Source organism: Ptychodera flava, assembly GCF_041260155.1.
Source record: "Ptychodera flava strain L36383 chromosome 23 unlocalized genomic scaffold, AS_Pfla_20210202 Scaffold_24__1_contigs__length_23054250_pilon, whole genome shotgun sequence".
NCBI classification, from domain to species: domain Eukaryota; kingdom Metazoa; phylum Hemichordata; class Enteropneusta; family Ptychoderidae; genus Ptychodera; species Ptychodera flava.
In genome coordinates this window covers 8,291,074-8,307,769 of record NW_027248278.1, presented here as the reverse complement: position 1 = coordinate 8,307,769, position 16,696 = coordinate 8,291,074, and the positions used below count along the sequence as shown (strand labels likewise).

Sequence of the window (16,696 nt, the reverse complement as noted above, 5' to 3'; positions counted from 1 at the left end):
CCGAGAATTTTGTGCGACTTGAATTCACAATGTTTTAAAAAGTAGGGTTAGAAATGGCTTAGTTTCAATATGTAAATTTAAACAATTTTGGGGGTCCTTAATTAGTAAATAACGTTTCAATTTAAAATGTTTGTTACAGGTTACTCTAACATTCAACAATTTCAATTCTTACCTCCAAGCGAAAGGTCCAGCGAAATCAGGACCACATAACATATAGTTATCAAGAGCACCAAACGGCGGCCCATCTCGTCCGCAACGGGAAAATCGTTGAACGGCCCGCCTGCTACTTTCTATATCGGTCCTCGACCTCTCTCTGTGTCAATTTTTCTTGAGCGTGCCGGTGATAACGTTCAGATGGAGCGGGTCAACGCGAGCGTGTACAGCAGCGGGGCTGAGTGAGGATGTGTACTCTTGTCCTCTATGTTAGTTACCGTCCTCCACAAAGATGGGTGCAAAGAGTAGGAGGGACTGCTATAAAGGGTCCACAGGCTGTCAAAAAAGGCTGCTCATTGAATCAAATAGAGCTTGAAAGGGAATCGGCCTCAGGAAAAAGCTCGGCAATTTTTTTTTAATCGATGAATAAAAAACTGGAATAAATCGCCAGTGGGTAACGAGACAACACGAGCCAATCAAGGCCGCCTCACCTGTTGTGAAGATTAGGGAACTAATATTCAAAACCATACAGAAGAAATGTTTTTAGGGCGTTATTAAATATGACGTGAAATCAATATGTTTCAGCAAGGGAATAATATTTTTGCAGGTCGGAAAATGATGTCATAGGTCGGAAAATGACGTCATCTGCTACGAAACAACCAGAGTATTTATAAGAACTGAGACTTGGAGTCATCACGAATCCTGACCGTGATTAGTGAAAAAAGATAAAATATAAACGGATATTGAGTTTTCGAAGTCAGTTTATCTGAGGTAGAATTTTTACATGCTTCTATGTTAGGACAGGAATACAAATACTTGGCATTTAGCGAGTTAGAAATCGCATTAAATGTGGATTTTGATACACTTTACTTATCTTTGCAAAGTACAAGAAATGTAGAGCGTTGACAACTGATCACGGCCGCTGACACGATAGACATAGGTACATCATGCTCTGTAACTGGGGCTAGATGAAAAAAAGATGGAGCCAACTTGATTTCGTTGCTGTAGGTGTTAAAACCAGCAAAAATGACCATTCTGCTTTGGATAATTATTTATCTTGTAGACACATTTGCTGGCGTCAGGTTGTTAAAACCTATGTGTAACTACAGCAACGCGTCTTTATTGGCCGGCAGCCATCATGTGCTCCTCACGTGATAACTGTTATCAACTTGTCACTTATATTTATTAGCTGCGTGAAATATTTCCTGTGGCAGCTTGATCTTCTTTAAACATTCCTATAAAGTGATGGAAACACGGGAAATACAAAATACTTTGCAGTAATCTTACAAATATTTATCAATAACTTACTGGAAACCCTTTGGGGCAATCAAACGTACGTTTATATTTTGTAAGACATTGTTATGCTCCCGTATAAAAAAATCGACAAAATTTTAAGTATTATGCTGACGCTAAATTTTAAAACATGCATTTAATAGATCACACCATTGTTACAACATTATGGATGGTGTTGATGATGATAGTAATGATGACGATGATGATGATGATGATAATGGTGATGATGACGAGTTGCTATAACTGTAATTAGTAGTAGTAGTAGTAGTAGTAGTAGTAGTAGTTGTTGTTGTTGTTGTTGTTGTTGTTGTAGACGTTAAATTCTTATTGTTGTTTTGTTCGTTGTTTATGCCGTTTTATTACAGCATGTGATCGTGATCTTGAAGAGTCGTATATGAATCATCCGTTTTATTATAATGCCAATAAATGTATTGTATGATGCATCGCCGCAGAAAATCGCTAACTGCAACTGAGGGTCAAGTTCCTCGTGTTATTTTCAAAAACCAATGCAATACAGAATGACAAAATATTTTTACAACTTAACGTTAACTAAGGGGTTCCATTTTTCATAACTGTAAGAGCCGAAGAAAAAGCCGAGTATGCTAGTTAGAATAAGTGTCCTTCAGATGCACAATAACACAATTATAGTTTGATAGTTATACTGTTTTTGTTTCATTTGGGAAATATACATTCTGATCGACGAGGCGAATTAAAATGACTACTTTATACATAGTGCTCTCTTTTTCTGAGCTGTAGCAATTCAAAAGGTTCGATGCATTTCAGAATGAACAAAATAACATCCGCTGGAAACAAATATATGGACTGAAATCAGTTCTGAAGGTTCAAAGACAAATATCAGGCCCTTCCGCAGGATGAATATCACGCAAAAATACTGGCGTTGTCGCCCCATTAAAATAAATATTTCTTAAAGTCCAGATGTTGATGCATGCTGGGATTGTTTTGTAATTACTGTTAAGATTTTAGCGGTTACTCAAATCGACCGTCACACGATCCCCATGTAAACAATGATTAAAAATTACACATAAAAGCATTTGCCAGTAAGCAGGCTTCCAGAAAGTGTATATCAGCTTGCGAGGTGAATTTTGCAGAAAAAAATCATTTTTGGGGAGAGAACAGAGTTCCACACCCTAAAATACGAAAAACGGATATTTCTCATGAAAAATTATTTCTAAGGGTTTTTAGTACTGAGTGTTTGACTACGCTTTCAGTTTCTCGGAAATCTGTGAACGGTATTTTAGGTCTTGTGTGTCACATACGGCATAATCATTTGCTCAATTCAGAGTAGGGTTAAGGTAGTATGCGCCTCGAAAGTGGAAGACTTAAACTTTTGCTGAAATTTTCCCCAAGGAATATTTGAGCTATTCGCTATCTAGAGAAATAAATTACCCAAGATTTAGGATATTTTAAATTGAAAATGACCGCCATCCCTATGTTAACTGAGCGGAGAAAAATAAGATAATCTATATTCGAAATACTAAGCCAATGAAAAGTTTTATTACATCAAGAGCTTCAAAATGAACCCCCACAACTGGCATATCAGAAGAGAATTGTAAAAGTTTGAGAGGCGCATTCTACCTTAAAAGCACATCTTGTCAAAACCTCGCTCACCCATTGAAGCGTACTTATTCTTTAGCACACTTGAATGTTGGTATACACGAGATATGCATAGCATGTGCTGTAAGGGGCATCCAGTGGTACAGTGGCAAACTTTCATTACCATAATATCATTCATCTTGAAATAGCAAGTTTATATGAATAAATATGTAACTGCGACAAGTCAAAATCACAGTAGGTAATACCGACGATTATAACTTCTTTCACGACAGAATTGCAAAATATGAATGTCGATCACATTCCGGACTTGTGTGAATCTCTCGTGACAGAGGCCGCAAGATCAAACATTTCTGAAAATTATTTACCTTTGCAAGCAGAGATCATGCAACATCATTTAAATCAAGTGGTATTAACCAGCTAGAAGTTTTAAACAACACTGATTTTGTAACTACGTTGAAATTATACAATCGATTGGTCTATACCGGTATTGTTGGAGAAAAACAGAAATGATTTTAGTGGTCACCTGAAGAGAAATGTTTCGTGAATTTTTAGAGGTTAGTTTCATTACATTGTATGTCAAATAACATCTTGACCAACTAAACCTTTGAGAGCTGAAAGTTTTCCACCAAAAGTTTTGTGCAACAGTTTACCGATTTCAATGAATGTCCCGGTAATTCCTTTTTGAAACAGATGGCCATAACTTTTTATTGCTAAAATTTTTGATCAAGATTGATGGAACAATTTTTTTCAGTAAAAATAATTGTCTTTAATTGAAAGAAATTTGTCTGTCATACATTTCAATAATTGACTTTGGCACTCGGGATAGCTAGAGGACGGAATAAGACATGTGTACATTTATAAAAACAGCGAAATAGAAAAATAGTAAAGGGGTCACAAAATACTCAGTTTCAGAGATTGCCAAATATATTATTCTGGCCTCCTGAGGGCTGAAAAAGGCATGTTAAAAATCTTAGGTTTAGAGATCTGTTCATTAGCTTGATAATATGTTGTGAAATACACTCCATAATCTAATTCCGTGATATTCGTCTGAGAATTGGAGCCATGCAAAATAGGTAACAGAATACATAATCTTACAACGTGCAACACACAAATCTATTGAAGCCGTTTTAATTTTGAGTCAAAAGAAGTTGACATACTTTTTAGTGAATTCAATCAAGGGGATAATATATCAATTATGTTTTGAAAAACTGATGACACATGGAAACCCTACTAGTAATATATTTTATTTAAGATGATTGATTCACTAATGAAAGATGTATATCAATCTACATAAATGTCACTCATTGCAATGGATCCATCATTGAATGCTGGAATTAACGTCCTGACAATCTACAGATCCAGAAAACTATGTCGAATACATTAAAGTACAAGTAATGCTAACTTTTTATGACTTTTCATTATGTTTTTTTGTCTCTGTCCATTGCAAATTATCATTCTACTCCTAAAAGAATGTTGAAAACCCTATTGTTTAGCGTGACAAAATAGTGTCTTTATGTGTAGAACGCACTTTTGTTACTTACATTTGAATTCATGTCCGGACCAGATTTAACATGTAAATAATAACTACGCAGTTAACCCATGTACAGCCTAAGTTAACAAGCCGAATACAGTGTATATCAACATATTTTGTGGAATAGAATAAAACAAATGTGGTTGGCAAAAAAAAAATAAATAAAAAATATAAAAAGTAATCAAAACATTGTACTTTTGGCCCTTAATGGTGTTGGTGTTGGTGTTTTATTTTTATTTTGCAGCAGACAGTGACAAAAATATTCGCCATTGCTTCTTTCACATTTCAAGACTTTGTTGACTGCTCTGGCTTTCTCTCTGTCAATTGGATGACGTCTTTACTGCACGTACGCTTTCCTGCGCCATCTGGTACTACATTAAAATAGCTAATGTGCGTTTAAGCTATTATCTGTCTGTGATAAGAACGAAGCAATTTTAATCATTTATAAGTTTCCTTTGGCCCGCTAGCCATGTAATGATCCACATTCATTCTTAGAAAGAAAAAGCAATTGAAAAAAAAAATACTTGAATATGGTAAGTCAGTACAGAATAAAGAGAAACATTAAATGCTGGCATCCTGCTTGGCTGTAATAAAATTATTGTCTTATATATGAAAATGTACATATGCTTCATTTGGAGTGTTTGCTTTATATGTGCGGCAAACATTCTGGATAACACAGATGCTGCTACTATAGTTACTTTACAGTGTCGTTATTTGAACGTTTGTGGCTATAAATAGCATTCTATAGGTATTGATTTGTTTACTCGGTATTTGCTCTCTTCAACATTTGCACCTTATAATTATGTTGGTCATATTCGTTCTTTTTGTTGAGGTGATTAAAACATTGATGTCATTATCGTGGCGACGATGATGATGGTGGTGATGATGATGATGATAATGATGATGATGAAGACGATGATGATGAAAGCGATGATGATGATGATGATGATGATGATGATGAAAGTGAAAGAGCACAAAATTAAAAAGCATTTCATGTGAACGACTTTGTTTTCTGATTGGTTCTTTTTGTTGAGGTGATTAGAACATGGATGTCATTATCGTGGTGACGATGGTGATGATGGTAATGATCATAATGACGATGATATGATGATGATGATGATGATGATGATAAAAGTGAAAGAGCTCAAAATAAAAAGTAGTTCACGTAAACGCCTGCGCTTCCTCATTCAGTCACCCCTCCGACGATGTAATAGGATCTCTCAGCTATAACTAGATTGCCAAAAATACCATTTGCGTTTGTAGCGATTTGTATCATATTTAACAATGAAACAATGCTGATATTCACTATAAGTGTTGTCGTTGAAAATACCTTAATTCGTACGAACACAGAATCATCAGCGTGTTTGCATAGAAATTGTACGCAAATCATTATATTAAATATGAGTCCTGAGCTCGACTTGAAAGGCAGAAAGTGGATACATATTACGATATCGATCGATAGGTAACATCCTGTTCCGCCTCTACCATTAATGGGATTAACTACACAGCAAAATATCTGCGCGTGCGCAAAGTTAACACGCATCGTTGAGCCACTTTGGATGGGCGATTCTGTAAAATTTTCCTCAAGATATACTGGTCATAAGCGTTTGTGTAGGTACATCATTTTCTGCAAAATATTACTACTTTACGAACAATCCTCTCTTAAAGCAGAAAACACCTCCGGCCGGGGACAGACATTCGGACTGTTAAACTGTTACAATATCAATTTGTGTTAATAATATAATCGCAATCATACCAATCCATAATCCAATAACACTAGGTCAGAATTCGTAAGACAGTAGTTGTAAACATAGACACAAGACAGCACAGAACAGACAGTAAATAGACAGTATACAAACAAAGTCAAATTCATGAAAGAAAGATAGTTAGTTAGATAGAAAGTTAGTTGCGGCTTATTTTGCCAGTGGATGCCTTCTTTGAAGCTCATACAATAAATAAAGTTTTCAACTGGTTTTATTTTTGAAAGCCGGAAATTTATTTTTACCCTGAGAACTAATACAGATATATCGGCCATTTTGGAATTTAATTGTTGGTAAGATGTGTTTCTCTAGAAGCTTTTATCGGATGTTATATCCTATTTTATTTGATTTCGAAAGTTTGGAATGGTTTTATTTCGAAATTTTGAAAGGTTCAAAGTTGCTCTGGAATAAACGGTTTACCGGAAAGCTTCAACCCTTCAATTTCGAGAGGCGACGTACCTTTGCATTCTGCCTTGAGGAATAAATAAGTCACTTATTTTAAAACAGATCAAATGTAAAGTTAAAATGATAAGCACATTTGAATTTTAGCGCCGGCGTAGAGCCAGCCGCACACGAGAGAAATTATAGCCAAGACGGAGTCAGCTTGGACTCTCTGTTGTGCCGCGCAACAAAGTAAACGCATTCACTGACGTTTTTTTCAGACAGAACACCCATCAAACGCCATCAAACAATCGCACAAATCAAACGAATGGTTCAATTTGTATCCTTTTTGTAACAAATAATTACGTGTGCAGAATTTCTCTACAGACGGATTAATTGGAAACACACTGAAAACATTCATCATTCCAGCGAGATATACATGTATACTGCAGACTGTAAAATGAAATGACAGAAAAACCGCAACCGTCTTTCTTGGGTTACGTAGTTCGTTCTCAGGAAAAGGACCTATTTCCAAGGAAAAACTACATGGTCAAATAGCCAACTTTGCGATAAAAGCCGAGGCAATCACCAGGCGTAATTTCCATTACTGCGCGAAGGACAGCATATTGTTTATTGTCCTCAAACAAATGCCTGAATATCGGTCTTTTACATAGTGTCTTTAAGTGTCCGAAAACATACTCAGCTGCGTTGAAGTCAGGCGAGTAAGTTGGCGTGAAAATGTACTGTATTCCCATGTGATCTGAGAATTGTGCCAAAAGTTCACCTCCACGATTGTGATGAGTTGGGCAATTGTCAACAATGACGACGTCGCCAACCATGAGCGAAGGAGTACCATCGTCCATTACCGAATTTGCTGCCTAGAAACGAATCAGTGTCAGACGCCCCATCCACTACGTTTGCATGACAAATGCCCGCATGGGCGCTGACAAGTAGATTCAGCGTTACATTTGGTTGTTTTATAGCGTACCGCTGTATTTCAACACAGCGAGTGCCGATAGCTGCATGTCCGTACAGGCTATTACAAATTTCCGGATAACTAAATCTGATTCGACAAAAAAGAGAGAGTAAGAGATGGCATTCAATTATTAAGTCGATGGTGAAAAAATACGATGGGTTTGAGAATAAAACAAAAAAAATACGGTAAATCCTGTACAGAGAGAGCTTGAACGGCGCGGTATCACGTTTCCTGCGCCCGAATCTACATAAACGCCCGATCGAGGAGGTGGTGTTAGCTTCAGCGAAAGTGGGATAGCGTCAACCGAGCAATCTCCGCGGCACGCAGCTCAATTTAGATTGCTGCCTTCGTATTGCCAGTACTACACACCTTATACGTACTATGCGATGCCATCTTCACCCCGTATGTCTATTATCAACGTCCAGGTGAAATTCCGACAACAGCGAGCACACCGTCAGCGACTGTGACTGTGACCGACTCCTCCACCCCTCTCCTGCTAAACACATGAGCGACTAGTATCCGTACCGATGAATGGTTCCCACCCATTCCCAAAGAACCTCCACCATCGTATCCACAATACCTTGAATGGCAAGGAAACACGCCTGGTATTGCCAGGCTTACGAACTTGTTGACATTTTCTTGCATGTTCTTGTTTTAAAATTCTAGTGTTTCCATAGACCCTATCCATGCTTAGGGTCAATTTTCCCCCAAGACGGAAAGCCTTCGTTTCTGAGTTGAATAAATCTTTGAAATATTGAAATTTAACTTTTTTCATTAGTTTTTGTTCAAGACATGGATATGTTTATCTAATATCCATGATGAAATCAACACGTTCAAAACAGTGCTGGTAACGCCAGCACGCCTTTTCAACAAAAAAGATTTCATGATATTGTGCTACATTGTCTGTATGTTTTGTCTGTAATAAACGTCAGTGGCTACGTTTGTTTTGTTGCGCGGCACGAGAGAGAGTCCACGCTGACTCCGTTTTGGCCGTAACTGAGCAAAATTTCATTCGTGGCTGTATGCTCACTGGTTTACTTTCGTGTGCGGGCGATTTTCTGTGAGTTTTTTTCTCGAGCCGTTGAGCATAATATTCAACATATTGCTTGGCGAGGCAATTCCTCACCGGGTGCGCCAGAGACAGTGATTTTTATCACGTCCGTTTTAATAAGCGCGTGTGTCGAGATCAGAAATGACCGCCAGTAGCCTGGCCCATAGCATTGAAAACACAGTCACTGCGGTTCAATACAGGGCGAATTCCGTCAAAATATATGTCAAAAAAGATCATCTTTCTGATGCGTACATCGGCCTTCGGCGTGTATTGAACCACAAGCGACTGCGTTTTCAATGCTACGGGCCAGACTACGGGCGGTCATTTTGCACTGTCATGTGTAACGCTGACATAGAAAACGTGAGGAAAATCACTTTCTCCGGTGCACATGGTGTGGAATGGTAAACATGTTGAATATTTATGGGCTCCAGTGGGAAAAACACGGAAAATCGCTCGCATACGAGAGTAAACTGGCTGAGCAAACAGCCTCAAATGAAATTTTGCTCCGCTAATTTCTCTCGTGTGCAGCTGGCTTAACGTCGTCTTCTGCAAAATTATTCTTCCCGCCAAAACCATGTTAATGTTGAAATTCAAAAGTATTTCCTCAACGTTTGCACGAAAGTGAAATACAAACAGACTTGGAATACTCTAAAACTACAACCAAAATTAATGTGATACCTCATTGAATGACAGAGAGTTTGTCCTCACGCCTTTGAATAAAACATCGATTTGAAAAACAGGCGTTACACAGAAATTATACCAAAGTGGAAAGATAAATGCAATAAACCGCTACTTTCAAACGTGTACATGAAAATATACATTAAATTTTGTTTCCGCGTTCCACGAAGTGATATATTTTTAATAGGCATAATGCATGCGTTACGAGTACATGTCCCTTTACGATTTTCGAAAACAAAGACATCAGGAAACTTTACTAAATCTCGGTTCTGTGAATCACGTTGGGTGACAACCACCGAATTCTAATAAGATATCACTCTTATCAGGAAAAGCCGATACTATAACAGGAAAGTGCCTGCGACCAGTTTTTCGCGATATTATAATATATTGTTACACTGTTGCAAAGCGATAAACCAACACTTGAGCGCGTACCATGACATAATTAGCATACAGCTGAGGAAGAACAGATTGGTTTATTGTAACAAAAACAGCAAAGCCGCTGTGACTGCCGTGATCTGCAAGACAAACAATTTTCGACCAAATCGACACCATTATATTTGTTGACTATTATCAAGAGGCACTATGAATGTTGTGCCAGTCAGGACAGCAGGAAAAAACCTACTTTGACTGCGATCACAAGGGGGAAAATATGACGTCATTTACACGAGTGTTTTGTATGAGATTATATACTTGCAATTTTTTTAGCATCAGCATATTAATATCGACAAAATGGGATCAAAATAATTATGATTGAGTGTGATGAGATATAATATAAGAACATTTCATCGCAATATGCTGCCGGTTATACCCTTTACGAGGCTTTAGCACGGTACAGAGAGATTTGAAAGTGAAAATACAAGAAATTTACACCATGTCGACAAATTTGTTAATAAACGCTAAAAAGAGATGGTCAAACGACTTTGGGCAGACTTTTAGGAGTCTTGGTTACCATAATGTTCAGGAGATCAAAATCTTTCGTTGTTGTGAAGTGAAAATCGTGTTTTTGCTTTTGTCTTTGTTTTCGCCAATTTCAAATTAACAAAAAGTCTTGTGGTACAATGCACTGATGAAAAATTGTTGTAAAACTGAGCCGCAGATATATGTGACGTCATTGTAACCTGAAATTGTACGGTAGGTTTTAATGCAATATATCGTCTTCACTGCTTACATTTAGATAAAGAGGCATGCACTCAAACCCCATTTGATATCCTTATTCCGCCACAGCTTGATGAATCTGCTTTATATTAGAAGCAATAAATTAGATTATGCTCTGAAAACGAATTCCATCCGTCTTCATTCGAAATAATTGCTTCCCTCAACGCAAGCAGACTTACTCACTGAATGGCACCATTGTAAGTAGGTATTACAGTCCAGCAATATTAGCCTACCGTTTTTCATTTACGTTCTTGAACTGAATTCTACTACGTCTAATCGTCAATGTCCACATACAGACGCTGTGAGACAATTTCCCAAAGAATGCAGACTTTGCATATTGCCATCTTTTGTGCAGTCCAATGGCTCTGCAGATGTTGCAAAAAACTATGATTAAACCGCCCATCGCGGTAGACCGCAGCCAAACTTTAATCTCTTGCTAAGGCTGCATTCACAAACACCTCTGGAGAGGAGGGGAGGGGGAGATTCAAAAAAAGTTCTCAGATTTTTTTTCAAATACCCCCTAACAAACTCGTAATGTGTTCAAGTTCCCCCTTCTGACTTGCAATAATTTTGAAGTCCCCCTCAAAAGAAGGCAAAATGTGGCCGATGTTTTTTTGATTCGGCCAAAAATATCAAATCATAATACATTGGAGTCTATTGGACAAACTATTGACATTTTTACCATAAAAACAACCTATATCTCTACATTTATATGTGTGTGTGATAATTCATGTTAATGTACTTTGCTTGAAATGGCAGGTAAAAAGTGAATGTGTGTAAAAAAAAAATTTTTTGATTTCATCGATATTTGTGATTCACTATACATGGAAGTGTATCAGATAACTGTGAACGCGTATTTTCCAATATAAAACTTGAATATCTGTTCATCTTTAGACATTTGGTAATTGATGTGAATGTACTTGATTAGCATGGGGTGTTTACAAGTGCACACGTGTACAAGAAATTTGATTTTGAAATTTCGCAGAAAATGTTGATCCACTATACACGTTAGTCTACGACATACTGTGAATACTTTTATCCCAATTTAAAACTTGCTGTGTTTGTGCATATGTAGACCCTGAATAATTGACATAATTGTACTTGTTAAGAAGAGGTTGGTTACTTGTGCATATGTGTACAAGAAATTTGATTTTAGAATTTCGCCGAAAATGTTGGTCCATTATCATGAGAGTCTATGACATAACTGTGAATAATTAATCCAAATTTAAAACTTGCAATATTTATGCATATGTAGACCCTGAATAATTGACATAATTGTACTTGTTTAGAGGAAGGTGGTTAAATGTGCACAAGAAATTTTATTTTAGATTTTCGACGAAAATGTTGATCCAGCTAGACAAGGTAGTCTACGAGAAAAGTATTAATTATTGTTTTACAATACAAAACTCGGTAAATCTTTGTATTTATATATGCTTGATTATTGGTATTAATGTACTTGATTAGATTAGGGAGTTACAAGTCAATGTATGTGTATGAAATTTGATCTTGGAATTTCACCGAATGTTGATCCACTAATACATTGTAGTCTATGAGGAAACTATGAATTTTTTTAAAATACAAAACTAGCTAAATCTGTGTATTTATAGCCGTTTGATAATTGATATTAATATACGTGATTAGACTAAGGTGGTTACAAGTGCATGTGTCTGCAAGAAATTTGATTTTTGAATTTCACTGAAAATTTTGATTCACTATACTAGGCTATGAAGAAACTGTTAATAACGCATAGGTTATCAACTCCCAAATTGTTACTAAAAGGTTGTTTGACCTGAAGCTTCCGGTTGTTATTGATGACACTATCAGGTTCCCCCCCCCCCACTTTGTAATGTCCATTTTTCGGGTCCCCTGGCATGTTGTAAATATTTTCCAAGTCCCCCTTTGAAATCTCCCTCCCTCCCCCAAGGTGTTTGTGAATGCAGCCTAATTTAAAGCATGTATTTTTGTTTTCTTTCCATCATTTAACATAATTAATAATTACAATACACACATTTCATACGTAACAATTTTATCTACATTTTTAATTTTCAAGCATTTGGATTTTGCAGTACTTGTTGCTATGATACGCCACATCTACAGGCGCTTTTGCTTTGACTTGATATTATACTATTTGCATCAGCGTAGCATATCATACCCAGTAGTTAGATGAATAGGCATCAATAGACTATTCCCCTATTAGAGCTGCAGCATGGGTATAGTGAGTCCAGTAATAGCCAGAATAATAACACTCGTGACATTGGAAAAGACGTGTGTCACTCACGATATTGCAGACTCATCTACGTTTGTCAATTGTCCGGCCGGGTATAGAGTACAAACTGTGATTGGTCATATTCACAATTACTCACAGACTCAGTGATCTATTTAAGTCTTATATACCTGACTCCTTCTTTAATTCCTTTCTACCAGAAAGAAAATTTGAAATCCATACAAGCATGCCGTATATTGATGGCGTACATTTTCATATGATGCACCTAAACTTCGGAATTCATTTCCACTGGATATCCTATTAAAAGGGAAACTGAAAACTAAACGGAGCATACAATGCTATCAGATTCACAAAGGCAAAAGATTTAGTTTTGATAGTTGGCCCTGTATGGTGATTGACAGACCGACCGACCGACTGACTGACTGACCGACCGACCGACTGACTGACCGACCGACCGACTGACTGACTGACTGACCGACCGACTGACTGACTGACTGACTGACTGACTGACTGACTGACTGACTGACTGACTGACTGACTGGCTGGCTGACTGACTGACTGACTGACTGACTGACTGACTGACTGACTGACTGACTGACTGACTGACTGACTGACTGACCGACCGACTGACCGACTGACTGACTGACTGACTGACTGACCGACCGACTGAATTACTGACTAACCGACCGACTGAATGACTGACTGACTGACTGACTGACTGACCGACCGACCGACTGACTGACCGACTGACTGACTGACCGACTGACTGACCGACTGACTGACTGACTGACCGACTGACTGACTGACTGACTGACTGACCGACTGACTGACTGACTGACTGACTGACTGACCGACTGACCGACTGACTGACTGACTGACTGACTGACTGACCGACTGACTGACTGACTGACTGACTGACTGACTGACTGACTGACTGACTGACTGACTGACCGACTGACTGACCGACTGACTGACTGACTGACTGACTGACTGACTGACCGACTGACTGACTGAACGACTGACTGACTGACGACTGACCGACCGACCGACCGACCGACTGACTGACTGACTGACTGACTGACTGACTGACTGACTGACTGACTGACCGACTGACTGACTGACTGACTGACTGACCGACTGACTGACCGACTGACTGACTGACTGACTGACTGACTGACTGACTGACTGACTGACTGACTGACTGACTGACTGACTGACCGACTGACTGACTGACTGACTGACTGACTGACTGACTGACTGACTGACTGACTGACTGACTGACTGACTGACTGACCGTATGAGCATATTTTCTTCGGAGGGCCTTCACTCGTAAATTCTTTGTTACACCTATTCAATTCAATCATCACCGTTGAATATGTTCCCTTTTCGTTCAAAACTGCTTTCCTTGTTCCAATTTTCAAGGGTGGTGACAAAAATCGTTTCGATGCTTCAAATTATAGAGGCATTTCTTTGCTTTCTTCACTGCAGAAACTTTTTGAACTTGCATTTCTTAGCGTTTACAGCCCTGGCTTGCAGAAAAACAAATTCCGCATGCTTTACAAGCCGGATATCAACCGGGTCAAAGCAATATCACGACAGCTTTCTGCATACTAGAAACAATTTACTACCATGTAGAAAGACGCAGCAAAATTTTTCTGTGTAGTTTAGATGTTCATCAAGCATTCGATTCAGTATGGTGAACGGACTTTTTCATAAATTGTATTCTGGTGGCCTTAACTCAAAAGTTTGGAGGATTCTGCGAACCATGTTCTATGGCCAAGAATGTCAAATTGCCTTGGGAATGTATGTTTCACACAAATACCCTATTTTCCAAGGTGTGCGTCAGGGAAGTGTTCTCTCGACTTCTTTATTCCTACTTTATGTAAATGATCTTTTCAAAGAAGTGGAAAACAGTAATGTGGGTTGCTCCATTGGCTCCTCGTTTGTGGGCTCGCCCTCCTTAGCGGATGATATTTCAATTTTAGCGCCAACTCGCGCTACTTGCCAGAAATTACTTTATATAGTTTGTGCTTATTGTTCAAATTGGAGACTGCAACTTTCCGCATCAAAGAGTAAACTTTTCGGGGAAACAAAGCGAGAACGCCACCACCAACGCAATCTTTTGTTACATAATTCTCCTGTCACAGAAGTTGACTCTATCACCATTGTTGGCATGCAAATTACCAATACACTGTCTTCGATAAATCGCACATTATCTGTCCCCCAAAAAGCCAGGAGATTGATAAATTCGCTTCGCAGTGTGGGTATTGGACCGCATGGTCTAAATCCAATTCTTAGCTGTGAAGTCTGGAAACGTGTGTGCCTTCCAGCTGCTCTTCATAGATGTGAGTTTGGTCTCTTCACAAAAAATGAGCTAGTTATGCTTGAGAAAAGTCACCGTTATGCTGCTAAAATCATACAGGGTTTCCCCATCAGAACTGCCACTGACTTTGCTTTAAGTGCTTTAGGTCTAATTTCAATTGAAGCCTATGTTGACAAATGTAAACTGTTATTTTTTGGAAATCTTTGCAACTGTCATATTTTTTCAACAAGAAAATGTATTTTTTTACATCGTCTTTTTGAATTCAAACTGTCTTCTACAAGAAATCTTTAGGATTTATTGCTGATACTGTTAAGATCATTTCAAAATACGATCTGACATGCTTTCTTGATAATTTTGCGCTACTGGCTATTTCCCGCCAAAACCTATTTGGAAAACAATTGTGAATGATGCATCCATGAGAATGAAAATAATTACTGGAGACAAAGATTGGAAAGTAGAGATGATATGCTGGTTTACACTCGATTGCACACAAAGTTAGCTCCATTTCACTTGTACACATATTTACGCAATTTTCCTGAACGCCGTGAAGTTGTTTACAGTATTATGAAACTTCTCACTTTTCCTAGAAATGAAGTCTGTTTTAAGTGTCAAAATACAGTTGATGATGTTTTGACTCATTTGTTAACTTCCTGTTGTCATACAACAATAGCAAGAGACTCTTTTTGGAACTGTCTTTTCGACAAAATGAGCATTACTGTTTCTGCAACACTTTTTCAACTTAAATGACCTGACTTCATTGGAAATATTTTAGGAGATAGTTTTTACATGATTGACTACCAGGAGTCTGGTGAACAAGCAACTCTTCAAGAAATTGTGCTGGACTTTGTGCAAATGTGCCTTGAGAACTGAACTTAGTACCGTGTATTGCCTTCTGTCAGAAGCTTACTTATATAATTTAGTGGTTTTTTTGAGTAACTTTTTTCCCTTACTACCTCTGTAATTTAATGTGTTGATGTAACTCTTCTCATGTTTTGAGGAGGATTAAAGAAACTACAACAAACAACACAACAACTGACTGACTGACTGACTGATTGACTGACTGACTGAACGACTGACTGACTGACTGACTGACTGACTGACTGACTGACTGACTGACTGACCGACTGACCGACCGACCGACTGACTGACTGACTGACTGACTGACTGACTGACTGACCAACCGACTGACTGACTGACTGACTGACTGACTGACTGACTGACTGACTGACCAACTGACTGACTGACTGAGTGACTGACTGAACGACTGACCAACCGACCGACCGACCGACTGAATGACTGACTGACTGACTGACCAACCGACTGACCAACCGACTGACTGACTGACTGACTGACTGAACGACTGACTGACTGACTGACCGACTGACTGACTGACTGACTGACTGACTGAACGACTGACCAACCGACCGACCGACCGACTGACTGACTGACTGACCTACCGACCGACTGACTGACTGACTGACCGACTGACTGACTGAACGACTTACTGACTGAACGACTGACCAACGGACCGACCGACCGACTTAATGACTGACTGACTGACTGACTGACTGACTGACTGAACGACTGACTGAACGA

At 38.5% G+C, this 16,696-nt stretch overlaps 1 protein-coding gene across 1 annotated transcript in view; it reads right to left on the bottom strand.

The window, feature by feature from the left end:
• The window catches only part of LOC139124386 (uncharacterized), a 53,861-nt gene extending 53,292 nt beyond the window's left edge, over positions 1-569 (bottom strand). The window contains exon 1 of the mRNA XM_070690518.1: positions 173-569. Within this exon, the coding sequence (XP_070546619.1) occupies positions 173-245 (73 nt within the window). The 5' untranslated portion in view covers positions 246-569. The remainder of the gene's footprint in view (positions 1-172) is intronic.
• Positions 570-16,696: the final 16,127 nt, after the last annotated feature.